The sequence below is a fragment of the Erinaceus europaeus genome, chromosome 7, assembly GCF_950295315.1.
Source record: "Erinaceus europaeus chromosome 7, mEriEur2.1, whole genome shotgun sequence".
NCBI lineage: Eukaryota > Metazoa > Chordata > Mammalia > Eulipotyphla > Erinaceidae > Erinaceus > Erinaceus europaeus.
The window spans coordinates 44793589-44811338 of record NC_080168.1 but is presented as its reverse complement, the minus strand read 5'-3'; the positions used below and the strand labels follow the sequence as shown (position 1 = coordinate 44811338).

Below are 17750 nucleotides of genomic sequence, written 5' to 3'. Positions count from 1 at the left end.
TGCAGCGGACAGAGTAGAGGGGTTAGTCTGCTGAGGCTATTGGCTGTAGATGATGGAGGGTGAGTGGAGAGAATGACACATACAAACGTTCAGAGAGTTAGTACTCCCCTTCCCAGGCTACCTGCTCTTTGGGCCTCTATCATGACCATATATATACCTCTGCCCTTGTCTCCCCGGGACAGGAACTGAGCAACGGTGCTGGGTCAGCATGTCCTGTCTTGAGTAAGCTCCCCAGAGACCCAACTGTCACTGTTTTGAGCTATGTCACTATAGCCAGAGGGGCTGCAGTGACAAGCATCCCTGGCAGGCTTGTGGGTGGTATTAAGCCGGCTGAGAAGCTTCCAGATGGGCTTTGCACTGGGGCTTTGGACTAGGGACCAGAATATTCCCTATCTAGGTAACAGAAAAAGAGGGCTTCAACGGCCACTCCTCAGAACTTCTCATAGTTGGTGAACAAGGTTTCCAGGGATGCAGGCTGCAGTTGGGCTACCATTCCTGCCTATTTGATATGTCTTTATGCTCTTTTTATTTCATTTACTTTCATCAGGGTTATTCCTGGGGCTTGGTGCCTGCATGATGAATCTGCCACTCTTGGTGGCCACCCCCCCCCCTTTTAATAGACACAGAGAGAATTTGAGAGGAATAGAAGAAAATAGGGAAGAAGAGAGACACCTACAGACCTGCTTTACCACACATGAAGCTTCCCCCCTGGAGGTGGGGGCCAGGGGCTTGCACCTGGGTCCTTGTGAATGGCAGTGTATATGCTCAACCTGATGTGCTACCATCTAGCCCCAACTCTGTGCATACTCTAAATTGCTAGAAATCAGATTTATCAGTAAGAAGATTATTGTCAGATAAGTATAACTTCTGGAGAGTTCTCCCTGTCACTGATCTATAACATCACCCATGGTGAAAATAGTAGATAAAATTTAAAGTCACCCCCCCCCCTTTTTTCTTTTCTGGCTCTATCTAACCACTTAGGAAATTAAAAGCCTTTGTGTTCAGCTTCTGCTCAAGTAGATAAGCCAGACTTCACAGCCCAATTTCCTTTCTCTTAGGAAAATGAAATTTGTTTCTTGGGGGTCTTTTGTGTTTCTTGTTTATTATCCCCAAGGCAGCCTGAAGTCAAGATTTAAAAATGATATCTCCCATAAATTAAAAAGGTAACAGGAGGAAAACTTCCTAAGTCCATGATGTCAAGTCAAGCCTCAGGAAGTGGAAGGAAATATAGACTGAATTGGATTGGGAACAGTGTCCCCAGTGTGTCTGTGTGGGGGAAACCAAAGGCATTAGGTGAAGATAAAATGCTGTGTCCTGTTGTGAAGCATGTCACCATCTGCCAACCTGCACAGAGGTCTCTGTCACTCTCTTGCTCCTGCTATTAATAATGCAGTAGCTCTGGGGACTTTCCTGCTGAGACCTGCCTCACTTGTAAACATTAAACCTCTTTATGGTGATTTCAGCCCAGAGGCTAGGTGTTTGATTATGATTCCTTGGCCAGTACTAACATTATCTTGACTACCATGCACCTGAACTTTATTTTTGGGTCCAGTGGAGCTGTTATTGCTGTGTCTCCCTGCCTGCCTCAGTCTACTTGTCCCCCGTGGCTATGTTCCCCCTTTCCTCTAGATAAAGGGTGAGAGACAAAGAGAGACACAGAGGGAAGGCGAGGCATTGCAGCACTGTTCCACCTTTCCTATGATGTTTTTTTAAAATTTTCCCCCTTTTGTTGCCCTTGTTTTTTATTGTTATTGTAGTTATTATTATTGTTGTTATTGATATCATCATTGTTGGATAGGACAGAGAGAAATGGAGAGAGGAGGGGAAGACAGAGAGGGGAGAAAAAGACACATTGCGCTTTGCACCACCTGTGCTTAACCTGCTGCTCTACCTACTGCCCAACTCCCCTCCTACAATGTTTTTTGGTGTTGTACGTGGTGCTGCTATGCAGCACCAGGAGTTTGAACCTGGCTCCTCACACAGGGTAAAGGATGTGCTCTACTTGGGGCATATTATCTCCCATCCTGGGCCAGTGCCTTTAACTTCCCTAGTTTTCTCATCTGTAAACCGAGCATGATGGCTTAGGACATCTGGCGGTGTCTGTTGCTCTGGCATCTGCAGGTGATGGCTGGGCTCATCACTCTCCATAGTGATTGCGGGTCTTTTATTTCCTATAGCTTCCAGCAATCTCATGGAGTTGACATGCCTTAAAAAAACTTAGGGAGTCGGGTGGTAGCACAGCGGCTTAAGCGCACGCGGCACAAAGTGCAAGGACCAGCATAAGGATCCAGTTTCAAGCCCTCGGCTCCCCACCTGCAGAGGAGTCACTTCACAGGTGATGAAGCAAGTCTGCAGGTGTCTTTCTCTCCCTCTCTCTGTCTTCCCCTCCTCTCTCCATTTCTCTCTGTCCTATCTAACAATGATAACATCATCATCAACAACAACAACTACAATAATAAAGGAAAATCAACAAGGGCAACAAAAGGGAAAATAAATAATAAAAAAGGCTTATTTAGGAGGCTGGGCAGTGGTACATCTGGTTGAGAGCACACATTCACATGTGCAAGGACCCAGGTTCGAGCTCCCACTTCCCACCTGTGAGGGGATGCTTCACAAGCAGAGAAGCAGGTGTCTCTCTCTCTTACTCCAACTCCCCTCTTAATGTCTCTGGTATATCAAAAAAAAAAATATATATATATGTGTATATATATGACTTATTTTGGTGTACTGCACCAAAGTAAAAGACTCTGGGGTGGGGGGGGGGAGGGTTCAGGTCCTGGATCATGATGGCAGAAAAGGACCTAATGGAGGTTGAATTGTTATGTGGAAAACTGGGAAATGTTATGCATGTACAAACTATTGTATCTTACTGTCAACTATAAACCATTAATTCCCCAGTAAAGAAATTAAAAAAAAAAGACTTACTTATTTATGAGAGAGAAAAACACCAGAGGACCACTCAACTCTGGCACATGGTGTGCAAGGAATCGAATCCGGAACCTCACTCATGCAACCTGTGCTCTGCCTTTGCCCCGTCTCCCTGGAGGGCTGGCACTCTTACCACCCTCATTTGCAGATGAGGAAACAGAGCCTGTGATGTGCTTGGCTGAGACCCTTTTTGTGCAGAGGGCCACCAGGACCAAGGGGCCTTAGTGGATATCAAAGTCAATGTTCCACTGTGGGACTCTGCAGCCCTGGCCAGGAGGAGGACCCTGTTGGCCTCGGAGGCTGATGAATAAAAGTTGCATAACCCTCAGCTTCTTCACACTGTATTATAAACAGCATCTGTGATCAGATGCTACTAGTTGAGGCTGTCCAACTTGTAAGTAACCTCAGCCCTCTCTGGTCTAGCCCTGTCTCTTCCTGCCGGGACAACTGTAAAACCTCAAAGACAAATAGTCGCACTTAGTTCTGCAGGAGGTCTTCATTTGGTTTTTGGGGAAATGCAAGTCCAAAAAGAAACAGCTGCTTGGCCACTCCTGCTGATCGGCCTTGCCTGCTCACTGTTTCCAGGACTCTGGTGTTGCTTGTGTTAGGGTCCTTGTGATCCTGTGGCCTTTTCATTCAGGGGGAGTTTACTAAAGCAGAGCTGGAAGAACATTTCAGAGGATCCAGGGAAGAGAAGCCTCACAACCCCAGCCAGATCCTTTTCAACTGAGCAGGCAGGTTTGAGGGCACCAAGGCTCATTCTCCCCCACCCCCTTGGGATGTATTGATTTGTAGAAGGTGTGGGAGCCCAAGGGAGCTTCCCAGGCAGGGCAGGAGATAACCCAGCTCCTGTGGCCTTGCCCCCCCCTCCCTTCAGGCCAGGACCAGCTGAGTGTCTGCTGGGAACAGGCCCCCCACTTTGCAGGGCAAAATTAATTCGGGTCACCAGAATGCCCCAAGGAGCAGCTTGTTTGCAATTCCTTTCTGGATAGCTGGACAGCTCATTCATTTTTCATTCATCAGCTGATGTTTAATACCCCTGCTACTGCATGGGAGTAGTTCAGTTCCGGAACAATAGGTGCCCTATGGCCATGACCCTTTGGCTCAGGATGGCTCTTCTGAACCACCAGGACACAGAAAAATCACTGGAGCAGCTCGTGAATGAGGCTGATGCCACCTGGTCCCCTCACCCCAGTTCAACGGATCTGGGGCCTTCCCTGTCTCATTAAGTTTTCCCATCAGGTCAAAGGATCTTAAGTGGTGTGCTAACTATTGCTCACTTTGAAAAATATATTTATACTGAGCTGGGTGGTGGTGCACCCAACTGAGTGTACAAATTACCATGTGCAAGGACCTGGGTTCCAGCCCTCATTCCTTACCTATAGGGGAGAGCTTTAAGAGTGGTAAAGCAGGTCCACAGGCATTTCTCCTCTCTCCCTCCCCTTCCCTTCTCGATTTCTCTCTATCCTATCAAATAAAATAGTAAGGAAAAAATGGCTATGCGTAGTAGTGGGTTTGTAGTGCAGGCATCTGGGCCCCAGTGATTACCCTAGTGGCAATAAAAATAAATAAATAAATAAATAAATAGAAAGGCTGTGCCCACCAGTCAGGGTGGGGATGCACACAGGCCAGCCTGAAGCCCGAGCTCCACCCCCCAACCCCCCGCAGTGAGTTAAATGACCCCTCCCTATCCCCCTAACTCTCCATGAGGAGCCTGGCCAACTCAGGACAGACACAATGCAGGCGGCCCCACAGGGACCAAAGCCAGCCTTGCCGCAGGGCCCCGGGCTTCTTCTTCTCTGACCTGTTGCTTCATGTTGTTACAACATGGATGTTTTTATAGACAGAAGCAGGTTGGAAGCCAAGAGTTAGATCAACAGGCTCTGGGGAGGGGTGCCCCATGCCAGGGAGTACGACATGGGTAAGGAAGAGCTCTGCTCTATAGTGAATGACTCCTGTCAATCACCACCATTGGCCCTTTGATCTGAGCTGTCCCAAAATCCACTCAGGCTCAAATCTTTTTTCTGAGACTCCCCCAGATAGATAGATTGAGAGAGAGAGAGAGAGAGAGAGAGAGAGGGAAAAGGAAAAATGGCTGCTGGGACAGGTGGATTCATAGTGCTGGCACTGAGCCCCAGCAATAATCCTGGTGGCACACACACACACACACACACACACACACACACACACACACACACACACACACACACACACACTATGAGAGAGAGAGGAAGGGAGTGGAGAGAGAAAAGAGGGAGGCCAGAGCATATGTGGTGCAGAAGCTCAAACCCTGGGCCTGAAAATGCCAGCTTTTGGCATCATCAGCTATCTTGAACCCAGGTCCTTGATCATGATAATGTGTGCACTCCACTGAATATGCCACTGCCTAGCCTGTGAGCACAGCCTTTCTGGAAAGACTGCCTGAGGGGCTGGAAGGTTAAGCGAAAGAACCCATGCAATGATCCAGGTTCGTGCCACCCTCCCCCCCACCCCCGCTCCCCACCTGGATGGGGGATGCTTCATGAGTGGTGAAGTAGGTCTGTAGGTATCTGTCTTTCTCCCTCTCTACTCCCCCCCTCAATTTCTCTCTGTCCTATACAAAAACTAAAAAGTCCACCAGGAGCAGTGGATTCATAGTGCCAGTACCAAGTCCCAGCAATAACCCAGGAAAAACAAAAACAAAATTCCTGACAGCTACTGGTGGCCCTGGGGGGCTTTGAACCTGTATGGCCCAATCTCTGTCTACCAACTAGACAAGGTCAGGGCCCTGGGTAAGTGGAGATCCCCAGGGCTGCCTGTGAGTCAGTCCCACCAGCTCCTGGAGCGTAGCTAGGGTGAGCTCACACCTTGTGAATGGCAGGGACACTGCCAGCTGCTGTTGACAGGATTAGAAGGCCAACTTGTTCTACTTAGTGATCCTAAAGCCATATGTGACTACCTTCCTTCCCCACTGCTCTGTCCCCCACTGCCCCCTGGGCTGCCATAGGACACCAGGAAACTTCATCTGCATTGAGGGGCCATCACCTTGGTCATAGGAGACCCTCGGGGTCCTCTAAGTCTTTTCTGTTCATCTTATCTTTTTTTTTTTTTCCTCCAGGGTTATTGCTGGGGTTCAGTGCCTGCACCATGAATCCACTGCTCCTGGAGGCCATTTTCCCCCCTTTTGTTGCCCTTGTTGTTGTAGCCTTGTTGTAGTTATTGTTGTTGTTGCTGTCATTTGTTGTTGGATAGGACAGAGAGAAATGGAGAGAGGAGGGGAAGACAGAGAGGGGGAGAGAAAGATAGACACCTGCAGATCTGTTTCACCGCCTGTGAAGCGACTCCCCTGCAGGTGGGGAACCGGGGGCTCGAACCAGGATCCTTACGTGGTCCTTGCACTTTGTGCCATGTGAGCTTAAGTCGCTGTACTACCGCCTGACCCCCCTGTTCATCTTATCTTAAAGTTACCTTTAAAGAACAATTTCTTTGTATTTATTTATCACTTACTGATTTATTATTATTATTTTTTTTACTGTCACTAGGGTTATCACTAGGGGGTTGGTGTCTGAAGAACTAATCTGCCATTCCAAGTGGCCTTTCCCCCCCCACTTTCTTTTTCTTTCTGTTATTTGATAGGATAAAAAGAAATGGGGGGGGATGGGAGATAGGGAGAGAGACACCTGCAGCACTGCTTCACTGTGAAGCTTCCCTCCTGCAGGTGGGGAGCAGGGGCTTGAACCCAGGTCCTTGTACATGACTCAACCAGGAGTGTCACTGCCTAGACCCCCCCCCCCCATTAGTTATCTTCTGAGATATTGGAATACTGCTCTGGTGCAGGGCATTGAACCTGGCCTCCACACATGCAAGTTTGGTGCTTTATCTACTGATTTATCTCCCTGTTTATTATCCCTCCTATCAGGACCTGACCTGTCTGAGCCTAAATTCTAACTCCCCCCTTTTTTTTTTTTTTTTTTTTTACTGCTCAGCTCTACTTTATTGGTGATGTGAGGGATTTAACTTGGGATTTCAGAGCCTCAGACATGAAAGTCTTTTGCATAATCATTATGCTGTCTCTCCTGCTGCTCCTGCATTTATTTATTTATTTATTTATTTATTTATTTATTTATTTATATTATTAGTTTTTACCAGAGCACTGCTCAACTCTGGCTTATGGTGGTGCTGAAGATTGAACTGGGGACCTTGGAGCCTCAGGCACGAAAGTCTTACAGAACCACTATGCTGCCTCCCCAGCCCTGCATCACTCTTGATAGGTCTCCTTCACAGACCTTCAGCAGACACCTACTACCATGTTCAGTGCTGTTTTTGTGTCATATCCCCTCCTTCCAACAGTCCAAGAAGTAGGGCTGGCTCAGCCCATTTATCAGGGGAGGAAACTGAGACCTGTCAAGTATGGATTCCTCCAGGTCCCCAGCCAGCAAAAGTTTGAGCCCCTGGCAAGCCTGCCCAACTCCTCAGTTGCCTAGCTTTTGTTGAAAAGTACACCCTGCAGGCTACAGAGCAGGCAGTTTTGATGCTTCTTCAAAATAAAGGAGAAATCGTTCACTGGAAGAAGATACCATGGCACTACTTCACCATCCATAGGGCTTCCCTTGGTGCTGTCCTTGCTACTCCTATATGATGTCTAGGATGGAACCCAGAGCCTCTTGCTTGGTGAAACTAGTGCTCTACCAGGTGAGCCATCTCATGTCCCTTAGGGGCATGTTTTTAGGTTAAACAGGACTGACATTTATTGAGTACTTTTCCTGGGCCAGGCACAATCTAGGCACCTAACATTTAATTCCCAAGAGATATATGAAACCAGTACCATTATTTCCCCACGTGACAGGATGAGGAAACTGGAGCACAGAGAAGTTACCTGATCACAAAAGCAAGGAGTAGTTTCAGCCGTGACTTAGCCTTGGACAAGTGCTCTGCATTCAGGCTAGTCATCACCTCAGGAAGTAGACTCTGTACTATAGGAACTACATTTAGAGCTCTCTTTCAACAACTCTTTGAAAAATATGTGAAGATTATTCTTAGCTCTCTGGGTCCCATAAAAACAGGCCCAGAGCAGGATGCACTCATAGGTCAAATATGTAGCAGGAGGAAGAAGGGAGATACTCTCAGATGGTGTGAAGATAAGATGGGGGATATATGGCCAGAGAGGTGGGTGGCCAGGAGTGGCCTTATCAGCAGGGGGGAAGCAGTTAGGATCTTCCTAAGGGGGTGGCAGATGCTGAAGCTTGAGTGATGAGAAGGATGCAAAGATCTGGAAAGCACTTAGCACAAGGCCATATAGTGAACGCCTGCTCTTATGTAGCTGCTGCCGTTGTCTCTGAGATTTACCATTAGCCGCTCTGTGACCTTGGCTAAGCCACCTTGCTGCCCTTGAGAGCTGGGCCCAGCGTCTGCCCTTCTGCCTGGGCACTGGCAGAGTTCTTAGTGATCCCTCACGTTTGACTTCCCACACTGCATCTTGGAACCTGGGACAGAATGAGTCCTCTTTTCCATGCTCAATAGAAGATTCATGGGAGGAAGAAAGGGAAGCTTTTGTGGAAGGACAGCTTCTACGATTATTAACATTTATGGAGCCCTTTTCGTTTCCTCAGTGTCGGCCAAGGTTTTACCTAGAATGTGGGCACTCGCCTTTTCACACTGGGCTGGGAGCAGCATCCTGGCAAATGCACCGTGGGACTGTCAGCTTCCTGCTCCATGCTAGTGGTGGGAATTGATAACTGAGTACACCTTCCCCTCCCTCCAAATGCTGCTATCCTCCCCTGACCCTGGGTGGTCAAGAATGTATGCCCATTGCCACTTGACGACAGGCTCTCCTTGGGGCCAAGTTCAGCCTGCTACTCAATCAAAGGGGTGGCTTCTGCCCTGGGCCCATCTTTAGTTCTCGGAGGAATGCAGGACATGGTCCAATAGCCACCCACATCCTCCCCAGTCTGTGTGTGTTCACTGTCTGCTCCCTCCAAGAACAGGCTTGGAGGATGGCAGGTTTTTAAGTAGGGACATAAAATGCTCTGATAAAAGAAAGCCTCCCAGTCACAGCTTTCCATTTGACGTAAGCATGGGGGTGGGAGTGGGTGGGAGGGAGAGCTTTGTCTGGCCACATAGGGAATGGGGCTGCTGTGAGGGCCTTTGGTAGCTCTGAACCTGGCAGAATGCTTGGGGGCAAGGGGCCTTTGGATGCATAGTCTGCCACCAGCTGGGGGGGAGGCATGCTGGTCCCCCTACACACACCCACACACTCCCACATACCCACACACATACACCCACACACCCCTGGGTTTACCACTGCTCTCCTGTGTTTCATATCTGCATGTTCCATGCCTTGGTGGCCTGTGTGGGTAGGATGTCAAAAAAAAGTATTTTTTTAAATGTAGTCTTTTTAAAATAATTATTTTTTAAATTGTGGATAGACACAGAAATTGAGAGGGAAGGGGGAGGCAAAGAGGGAGAGAGATACCTATAGACTTACTTCACTGCTTGTGAAGCATCCTCCCTACAGGAAGGGAGTGGGGCCTGGGACCCAGATCCTTGTGCACTTGTGCATGATAATGTGTACACTTAACAGAGTGTACTTAACAGAGTGTACCACTGCCTGGCCCCTCAAAGAAAGTCGTAAGGCATCATCTTACAGTTTCTGTCCAGGAGTAGTTCTTAATTTTTTTTATTATTATCTTTTATTTATTGGATAGAGACAGCTAGAAATCAATAAGGTAGGGGGAGATAGAGATGGAAAGAGAGAGACACTTGCAGCACTGCTTCACCACTCACAAAGTTTTCCCCTGCAGGTGGGCACTGGGGGGTAGAACCTGGATTCTTACGCATTGTAACATGTACGCTCAGGTGTGCCACCAGGTGTGCCACCACCCAGCCCCAGTAGTTCTCCTTTTTAAATTAAATTAAATTTAAAAAGTTTTTTTTTTTAATGTCTCAGTACCACTGTTTCTGCCTGGTCTCTTATCACCTGATACCATCAACCCCTCCCTCCAATTTCCCTTCTTCCCTTTCTGTTTACCTGCCCTCCCCCCTTGCCCACACAGATGTTTTCTCAGGCCTGCTATGTGCCAAACCCAGTGTTAAGTGCTGGAGATAAAGCCCTGAATAAGATGCCCAGCATCCTGTGGTCAAGTGACAACACAAATACTGATCTCACTGCAACTGGGGAAGGTTCTGTAAAGGAGAAATGCAGGGATCTGTTAGTCACATTAAGGAATAGAGGACAAAGGTAGTAATAATAGGTAGTAATAATAGGTAATAATAGGTAGTAATAATAGCTTTCCAATGCTTGTAGAGTCATAGATGGCCTGATCATATTTGATTAAGTTAATCTTTATATGTGGAATGAAATGAAGGTCTTGGGTATGCATGACACTACTGGGGGAGGGGAGTTTACCTGACCCACTTTTTTTGTTCTGTTTGGAAGATGAGAGAGGAGAGGAGAGACATCAAAGTACTACTCTATCATCCACCATGGAGTTCCACTGGTACTGACCATGGTTCTGTCCATGGTCTCAGGTAGTGTTGAGATCAAATGCAGAGCCTTACCTTGGTCTGGCATGCACCCCCCACCCCGGCCTCTGATCCTGTTGTAGAAATGTTTTCACATTTAATCTTTGTTGGGGACCAGGTGTGAGTCCGGGAATTTGTGAATGTTCATAGAAGCCAGGGCATTCCTGCTAAGGCTGGTCTGGCCTGGTTTTACTCACAACAGTAATGATTTAGCTGGGGGGGGGTGGAGGGTAAGGGAGGGAGTGGGGTGGGGAAAAAGAGAGGAATGCTGACAAAAAGGATGTTCTTTTCTTGGGTACATACAAACCCTCCCCCATCCCAAAGGCACATGATTAAATTACCAAATCAACTTTGGTGAACAAAGTGGAACCCGCAAGCAGATGTATTTCTCCTTATTAGATTGCTGTTGTCATTTAATGCCTGTTTATTGGAGTGCTTCTCTGAGTCACAGCTCTGGGCCTGGGCCTGAGCCTGGGCCTGGGCCTGGGCCATGACAATGCTCTAGTCTAATTTTGCAGGCAACATTGGCGTGGATGTAACTTTTGGAATCAACTAAGCAGGGCTGGACAGGGGGTCTTAACTATCCCTCCCTGTGTTTTACCATGCATTTTCTCTAGTGAAGTATTTTTTTTTTTTTTTTTTGGCAGGGGTGGGAGTGGGGAGTCATATCAAGTGGTTTTGAAGGTGCCTTGGGCAAGAAGAAGGCTTTGGGAAGAATCTGTCTTCAGAGCAATTGCATAAGCAGAGCCCTGGCTGGATGGTGTTTTAAAGCCCGAGGTTGGAGGCTGCAGATAGGCCCACATGATAGAGCTTTCCTGCATCAGTACAGTATCTACACAGAAAAGATGCTAATTTCACTTAGCCAGGTTACATCACAAGTACTCTGTAAGCCAACCTCTCCTCCTCCCTCTCTCGTTGTCTTTCAAAGGATCAGGATTCCTAAGGCAAATGAATCTAGCCTTGTTAAGCAGTCTCTGCTTTGTGAAAAGAAAACAACAACAGCAACAAAAACACCTCCTCAACCCCAGGCTGTTGAAAACCTAATGTTTTCTGTTGCTGGGAGAAGGATGTTTTTGCTATAAGTGAAAGCTGTGGCGGGGGTATTTCGAAGGTTTGTTTTGGTTATTGCTGGTTTTGCCAATGAGGAACATCTGTATTTATTTTCCAAGCCCCCCCCAATGGCTGATTTGCATCTGTTTAGTTCTCCCGAGTAACATTTCATTTCCTGACTTTATAGGTCGCTATAAAATCCATCCGTAAGGACAAAATTAAGGATGAACAAGACATGGTTCACATCAGACGAGAGATTGAGATCATGTCATCCCTCAGCCATCCTCATATCATCAGTATTTATGAAGGTCAGTGATTTTTTTTTTCCCTATCTCATATCAGTTACCATTTCTCATATCATGGGACCTGCCAAGATTTTTAGGTAATTGCCTATCTGGCTAGGATCCAAGTATTTTTCCTCATGATGCAAATAGCCGGGTGTTGTCTCTTGATTTGGTTACCTTGAATGCAACCAGACACACAGAACACAGCCAGAGTTGGGTCATAAAATAGCTCTGGCAGCTGCCTTCTTCCCTATTCCTGGGTGGTTGCTAGGCAACCCTCCTTCTTGAAAGCCAGCATGTGAAACTGTGCTGGTTTCAGAAACATGGTGGTTTGCTGGATGACCAAGTAACAGTGGAGAGACATGGTAAATATCATTGTCCACAGCTGAAGCTCTAGCATCTGGTACTCAAAGTGAGGCTCTTTGAGGAATTCATTTTAGTGGGTGGGGCCAGGAATTAGGGAGAAAGAAAATGAAATCCAAGTTGCATTTGGTATTTGCAGGATGGCAGGGTGAGTAGGAAATTGAAAATGATCATGATACTGGTACACCCAGTAAAGTATACATGCTACCAAGCATAAACACGTGGGTTCAAGCCCCCATCCCCATTTGAAGGGGAGAAGCTTCATGAGTGGTGAGGCAGTGTTGCTCTCTATTTCTGTCTATATTCCAAATAGAAAGAAAGGAAAAAAATAATAGTAAAAGGGAGAGGGGAAGGCCACTGGGAACCATGGAATCTTCATACAGGCACCAAACCCCAGTGATAATCCTGGTGGGATAAAAGAAAAAAGTTCATAGTTCAACTCTGGGCCATTATGTAGAGAAATAGAGAGAAATGCATACACACATATTAATAGATTCTGAGACAGATTTGAACAAACAATAGATGTTTGTTGTAGAGATGATCAGAATACCAGTGTTAAAATTAAAAAAGCAGTTTCAGCTCTAATTTCCAGTTTGAGAAATAACTCTATTCTATATCTCTATTTTTATCTATGTCTTTGATTGCATGTGGTTTTTAATCCAAAGTTAGATCATACTATCTATGATGCTCTTAAGCTTCAGTTTTTTTCATTGTTTCATGCATCTGTTCTAATGTTAATGAATATTCCTCTATAAGGACACTAAAAACCTTGTAGTATACCATTTATGGCCATACCATAATTTAGTGAATCAAAAATTTGTTGTTGTTGTTGTTAAACATGTGAATTGTTTCACGTTTTCGGTTGTTTAAACAGGGTTTTAGTGACTCTCCTGAATTATTTTTACATCCACTACTGATTATTTTCTTATGAAAAATTCCTAGCCTTGAATTTACTGAGTCATACTGTTTCACCAGCTTGCTTGTTTGATGTATGGATGAGGCCGAAAAAATGAATATATTTTTAAATATTTATTTATTTATTCCCTTTTGTTGCCCTTGTTGTTTTATTGTTGTAGTTATTATTGTTGTTATTGATGTCCTTGGATAGGACAGAGAGGAATGGGGAAAGGAGGGGAAGACAGAGGGGGAGAGAAAGACAGACACCTGCACACCTGATTCACCACCTGTGAAGTGACCCCCCCTGCAGGTGGGGAGTCGGGGGCTTGAACCAGGATCCTTATGCTGGTTCTTGTGCTTTGTGCTACCTGCGCTTAACCCACTGCGCTACTGCCCAACTCTCAAAATGAATGTATTTTTAATTTCTGGTATGATCACATTAAGTTATACAGTAAGGGCTAGGAGGAAACCAGATTTTACCATAAAAAATTTCTGATATTTAGAACTTCCCTTCTTCTGATTTTCTGCTTCTTTTTCTTTCCTTTTTCCCTTATTGTCATTCTCTTTTCCTCTGTTTCTATTTTTACTCCTTACTTAGAAGTACATATTGATGACATTTTTCATCTTGAATTTTTTTAATGTTCAGTTTTTGGATTCCTTGGGAAGATAGAGGTTTTCAAGGGAAATGTCACCATTTCAGTCACTTATTGATTTCACAGATATTTTTTTGCAGTGATTCCCAAAGTGCACACTCTTGTTAAACATATCACAGAATATCACAAATGCAGAGTCTCAGGCCTTGCCTAGTTTCTGCTGGGTCATGAGTTCAGAGGGGGGCCCAGCAGTTGGTATTTTGCAGGTTTGGGAATCACTGTTCCACTGAGTATATGCTTCTTGTTAACTGCAGTGAGAAATTTAAAGAGGAATATGCTATAGATCCCACACTCAAGCAGTAGAAGGTGTGATAGAAAAAGCATTATATAGATATGTAAGCAGCTTGTCCTACGATCATGGAGGCCTGGAGATTGGAAGTTTCTAGCTTACTTGGGTAGTGTGCTGCTTTGCCATGTGTGTGACTCAGGTTTGAGCTCAGCCCTGCCACACTGAAGGAAGCCTCAGAACTGTGATCTCTTTCATTCATTCCCTCTCTCATCTGCTCCTCTGCCTTCTCTGTTGCTACTGAAAAAAGAAAGAGGTTCTCATGGAGATGCAGAAGAACTCAAAGAAGTTCTTTGGAGGAAGAATTGGTGCATGTAGAATTCCAGGTTGATAAAAACAAATCTCAGTATGCCTGGTAGATGAGAGAAGTTTTTTGTTTCTGTTTTTGTCTTTGCTTTTTTGCCTCCAGGCTTATCACTGGGCGGCTCAGTGCCTGCACCACTCACGAATCCACTGCTCCTGGAGGCTATTTTTTCCCCCTTTTGTTTCCCTTGTTGCTTTATCATTGTTGTGGTTATTATTGTTGTTGTTGTTGTTATTGATGTCATTGTTGTTGGATAGGACAGACAGAAATGGAGAGAGGACGGGAAGACAGAGAGGGGGAGAGAAAGACACCTGTAGACCTGCTTCACCACTTGTGAAGCCACCCCACTGCAGGTGGGGAGCCGGGGGCTTGAACCAGGATCCTTAAGCCAGTCCTTGCGCTTTGCGCCATGTGCGCTTAACCTGCTGCGCTACCACCCAAACCCTGAGAGAAGTTTCTAGAAGGTAGAAGTGAGCAGAAACACAAAATGCAAAATGAGGGTGAGCTCTATTAAATCCAGTTAAATTCCATGTGTCTCAGTTACCACAGGAACCTGAAAACAGTCGTGAAGGATGAGCTGTGTGGTATTGACAGGTGTGGGCTCAACTCTCTGTGTTTGGGATTTCTCAATCTAGAGCTAGAATTTCTTCATAGGAACTGCAGAGAGTGTCTTCTCAGCTTCCAGATACCCAGGCTTTGTTTTTGGGAGGAGGTAGTTTGTGGCTGGAGAAGCTTGATGTCTTCACTAGCATCACAGGATTGGGGAACATCCAGGCTGATGGGGAAGAAGAATCTGTCCCTTGACCCAAGGAAAGCCCATAAAGTACCCTTCATGGAAGAATAGCCCCTTATCTGGTCAAGTTGGCCTTAGTCCTAGCCTTGGTGGAGATCTTAAGAGAAACTTTTGCTTATTTGTTTAATGATGACCCCAAGCATGAAAAAAATACTTTAAGTGATTAGTGTCCATCAAGGCCTCAACTAAGATCTTAGGTTTCAATTCAGAAAACCTCAGAGACTGGGAAGATAGCATAATGGTTATGCAGAAAGACCTTTGTGTCTGAGATACAAGGTTCCAGGTTCAATCCCCAGCACCACCAGAAACCAGAGTATAGCCATCCTTTGATAAAACAATAAAAAACACCTCAAAAAAAGAGCTTGTGTTCTCATATCAGACAGTCTTGGGTTTAAGTCCTAGTCCCCTGTCATAGCCTATATGTGAGATTTTGGGCAAGATGGTGACCCTTCTACTGCCTTAGTGGTAGCACTTATAAAAGGGAGTATAACTGGTCTGCCTCTTACATAGGCTTCTTGATAGATGATATGACATATATGCTAGTAATCCTCTCAAAAGATAATTATTATGAAGATAGTATAATCATTACTGGCTCTTAATGTGGAATCCATTGACAAGGGCATTTCAGGGGGGAACCATAAACGATTTATGATTGCCTGGAGTAACACCTAACAATATTATCAATATTATCAAATACACTGGACAAGCATGGGTATTTAACTTGAAATTAAGTGAAATGATCAAAAATTCAGTTCCTCAATTGCACTGGCCACAGTTCTAGGACACAATGACTGGCTGTTGTCATTTTGAACATTTGCAGATATAGAACCCTTCTGTCATTGCTGGATCGAGCTATGCTGATACTTAATGTTTTAAGTATTTACGTTATATTTTTCTAGGGACAGAGCTCAGAACTTCCATCAGACTCTCAAAGGGATTAAAACAAAACAAAATGAACAAACATAAACCAGCCCTACTACTTGGCAGATTACCATGCAAGGAAAAGGTATTGATTATATCCAAAAACACTCTCAGGGACTTAATTATGGCTTTTTTTTTTTGGTCTCTTTTTCTTTTCATTTCTTAGAGCTCTCTGGTTTCTATTCTGTTCTCTTTCCCTTCTCCCACGCAAGTTCTGTTTCTCCCACATTCTCTGAAGCGCAGTGGAGGAGGGTAGCACCCTTCCTCCACAGGGAATGATGAGTGGGAGGGTGCCAGGGCACTGCCCCAGCTCCTACCCCTCTAGCCCCAGGTCCCAGGACTTATTCTGCTTCATTATCCAGCATCCCAGCACTCTGGTCTGAGAGTGAAGTTGGACATGCTGATGTTATCTGTGGAACTCTGTAGATTATGCAAAGCCCCCCCCCCCAAAAAAAAAAAAAAAAGCCTACTTCTACTTGACCTTTTCTACAAGCCTATGAGGAGGGCACACCAGGAGTTTTGCAGTTTGGGAAACTCTTAAGACACCAGAAGGTTAATAATCTGCTGGGCCTGTCAGTCTGGGCTGCCATAAACAAGTACCATGGGCTGGGGTCCTTATAGGAGTCTTTGGTCTCATATTATCTTGGATTCCAAGATCCTTACAGTCTAGGATGTGGACTTGCTTTCTAGACTTAAGGCTTCCTTCCTTGGCTTGTGGAAGGCTATCTCTTCTTGTGTCATCACATCTTCTACTGGGTGGTGGCTCACCTGGCAGAGTTTACGTGTTCCTATATTTGAGGACCTGGATTCAAGTGCCTGGCCCCCACCTGCAGGGGGGACGCTTAATGAGTAGTAGAACAGCACTGTAAGGGTCCCTGCTTCTCTCTCTCTCAAAAAAGAAAGTGAAAAAGGCCACTGGTGAATGGTGGAGTAGTGCAGGCACTGAACTGCAGTAATACTCTGGTGGCAACAAAACAAAATAAACCTCATTTTAAACTTGATTACTTCTCTAAAACCTAGCTCCAACTGCAGTCACATTCTGAGGTGCTGTATTTAGAATTTCAACATAGGAATTTCAAGTGAGAAGGCCCAGTTTTCAGCTCATAGCACTGGGCATCACTGCTAGCTGGTGCCCCTGACACAGAGCTCCAGACTCTTGTTTTGCTGGCTCTACAACTTACCTCTCAGATTCAGGACCTTCTCCACCCTCCCCATTAACCTGTGTGCGTGTCTTCTGTCTCTCTCCCTCTCTCTCCACCACCACCACCATTACATACCACCAGAAGCAGCAATTGTACCAAGAACAGAAATGGCAACGACTTAAAAAACCCTGTCTTGTCTGGGAGCTTTGGGCTTTCATGAACCATTTTGGATTGCATTAACAGGTGATTCAGTACCATTTCTAAGAGACAATAATATTAAAAAAACAAACAAACAAACAAACAAACAAACAAAGAGGTAACTGTGCCATGTCCTGGAATACAAGGGGGAACAAGACAAGTTCTGGTCTTGACGGGCTGGCATTCAGCAAGTAGATGAGTGAACAAATAAGTGGTTTTGACCTGAGATCTGGGTGGGGGAGAAGGAAGACTCTTGAAGCCCTTGGCATTCTAGGCAGAAGGAACAGCCTGTGCAGATGCTCTGAGGCGGGAGGCAGCCTGTGCTGGAAGGAGTGACTGGGGCTACAGAGGGCCAGCTCTTGACCATAGTGGATAATGGAGGGACTGTGCATTTAATACCAAGGACAGGGGCAAAACACTAGTTTTAAGGA

At 45.7% G+C, this 17750-nt stretch overlaps 1 protein-coding gene across 1 annotated transcript in view; it reads left to right on the top strand.

Annotated features, from left to right (window-relative positions):
- NUAK1 (NUAK family kinase 1) overlaps positions 1-17750 on the top strand; it is a 79400-nt gene that overhangs the window by 26709 nt on the left and 34941 nt on the right. Inside the window, exon 2 of the mRNA XM_007537104.3 lies at positions 11666-11786. Within this exon, the coding sequence (XP_007537166.1) occupies positions 11666-11786 (121 nt within the window). The remainder of the gene's footprint in view (positions 1-11665; positions 11787-17750) is intronic.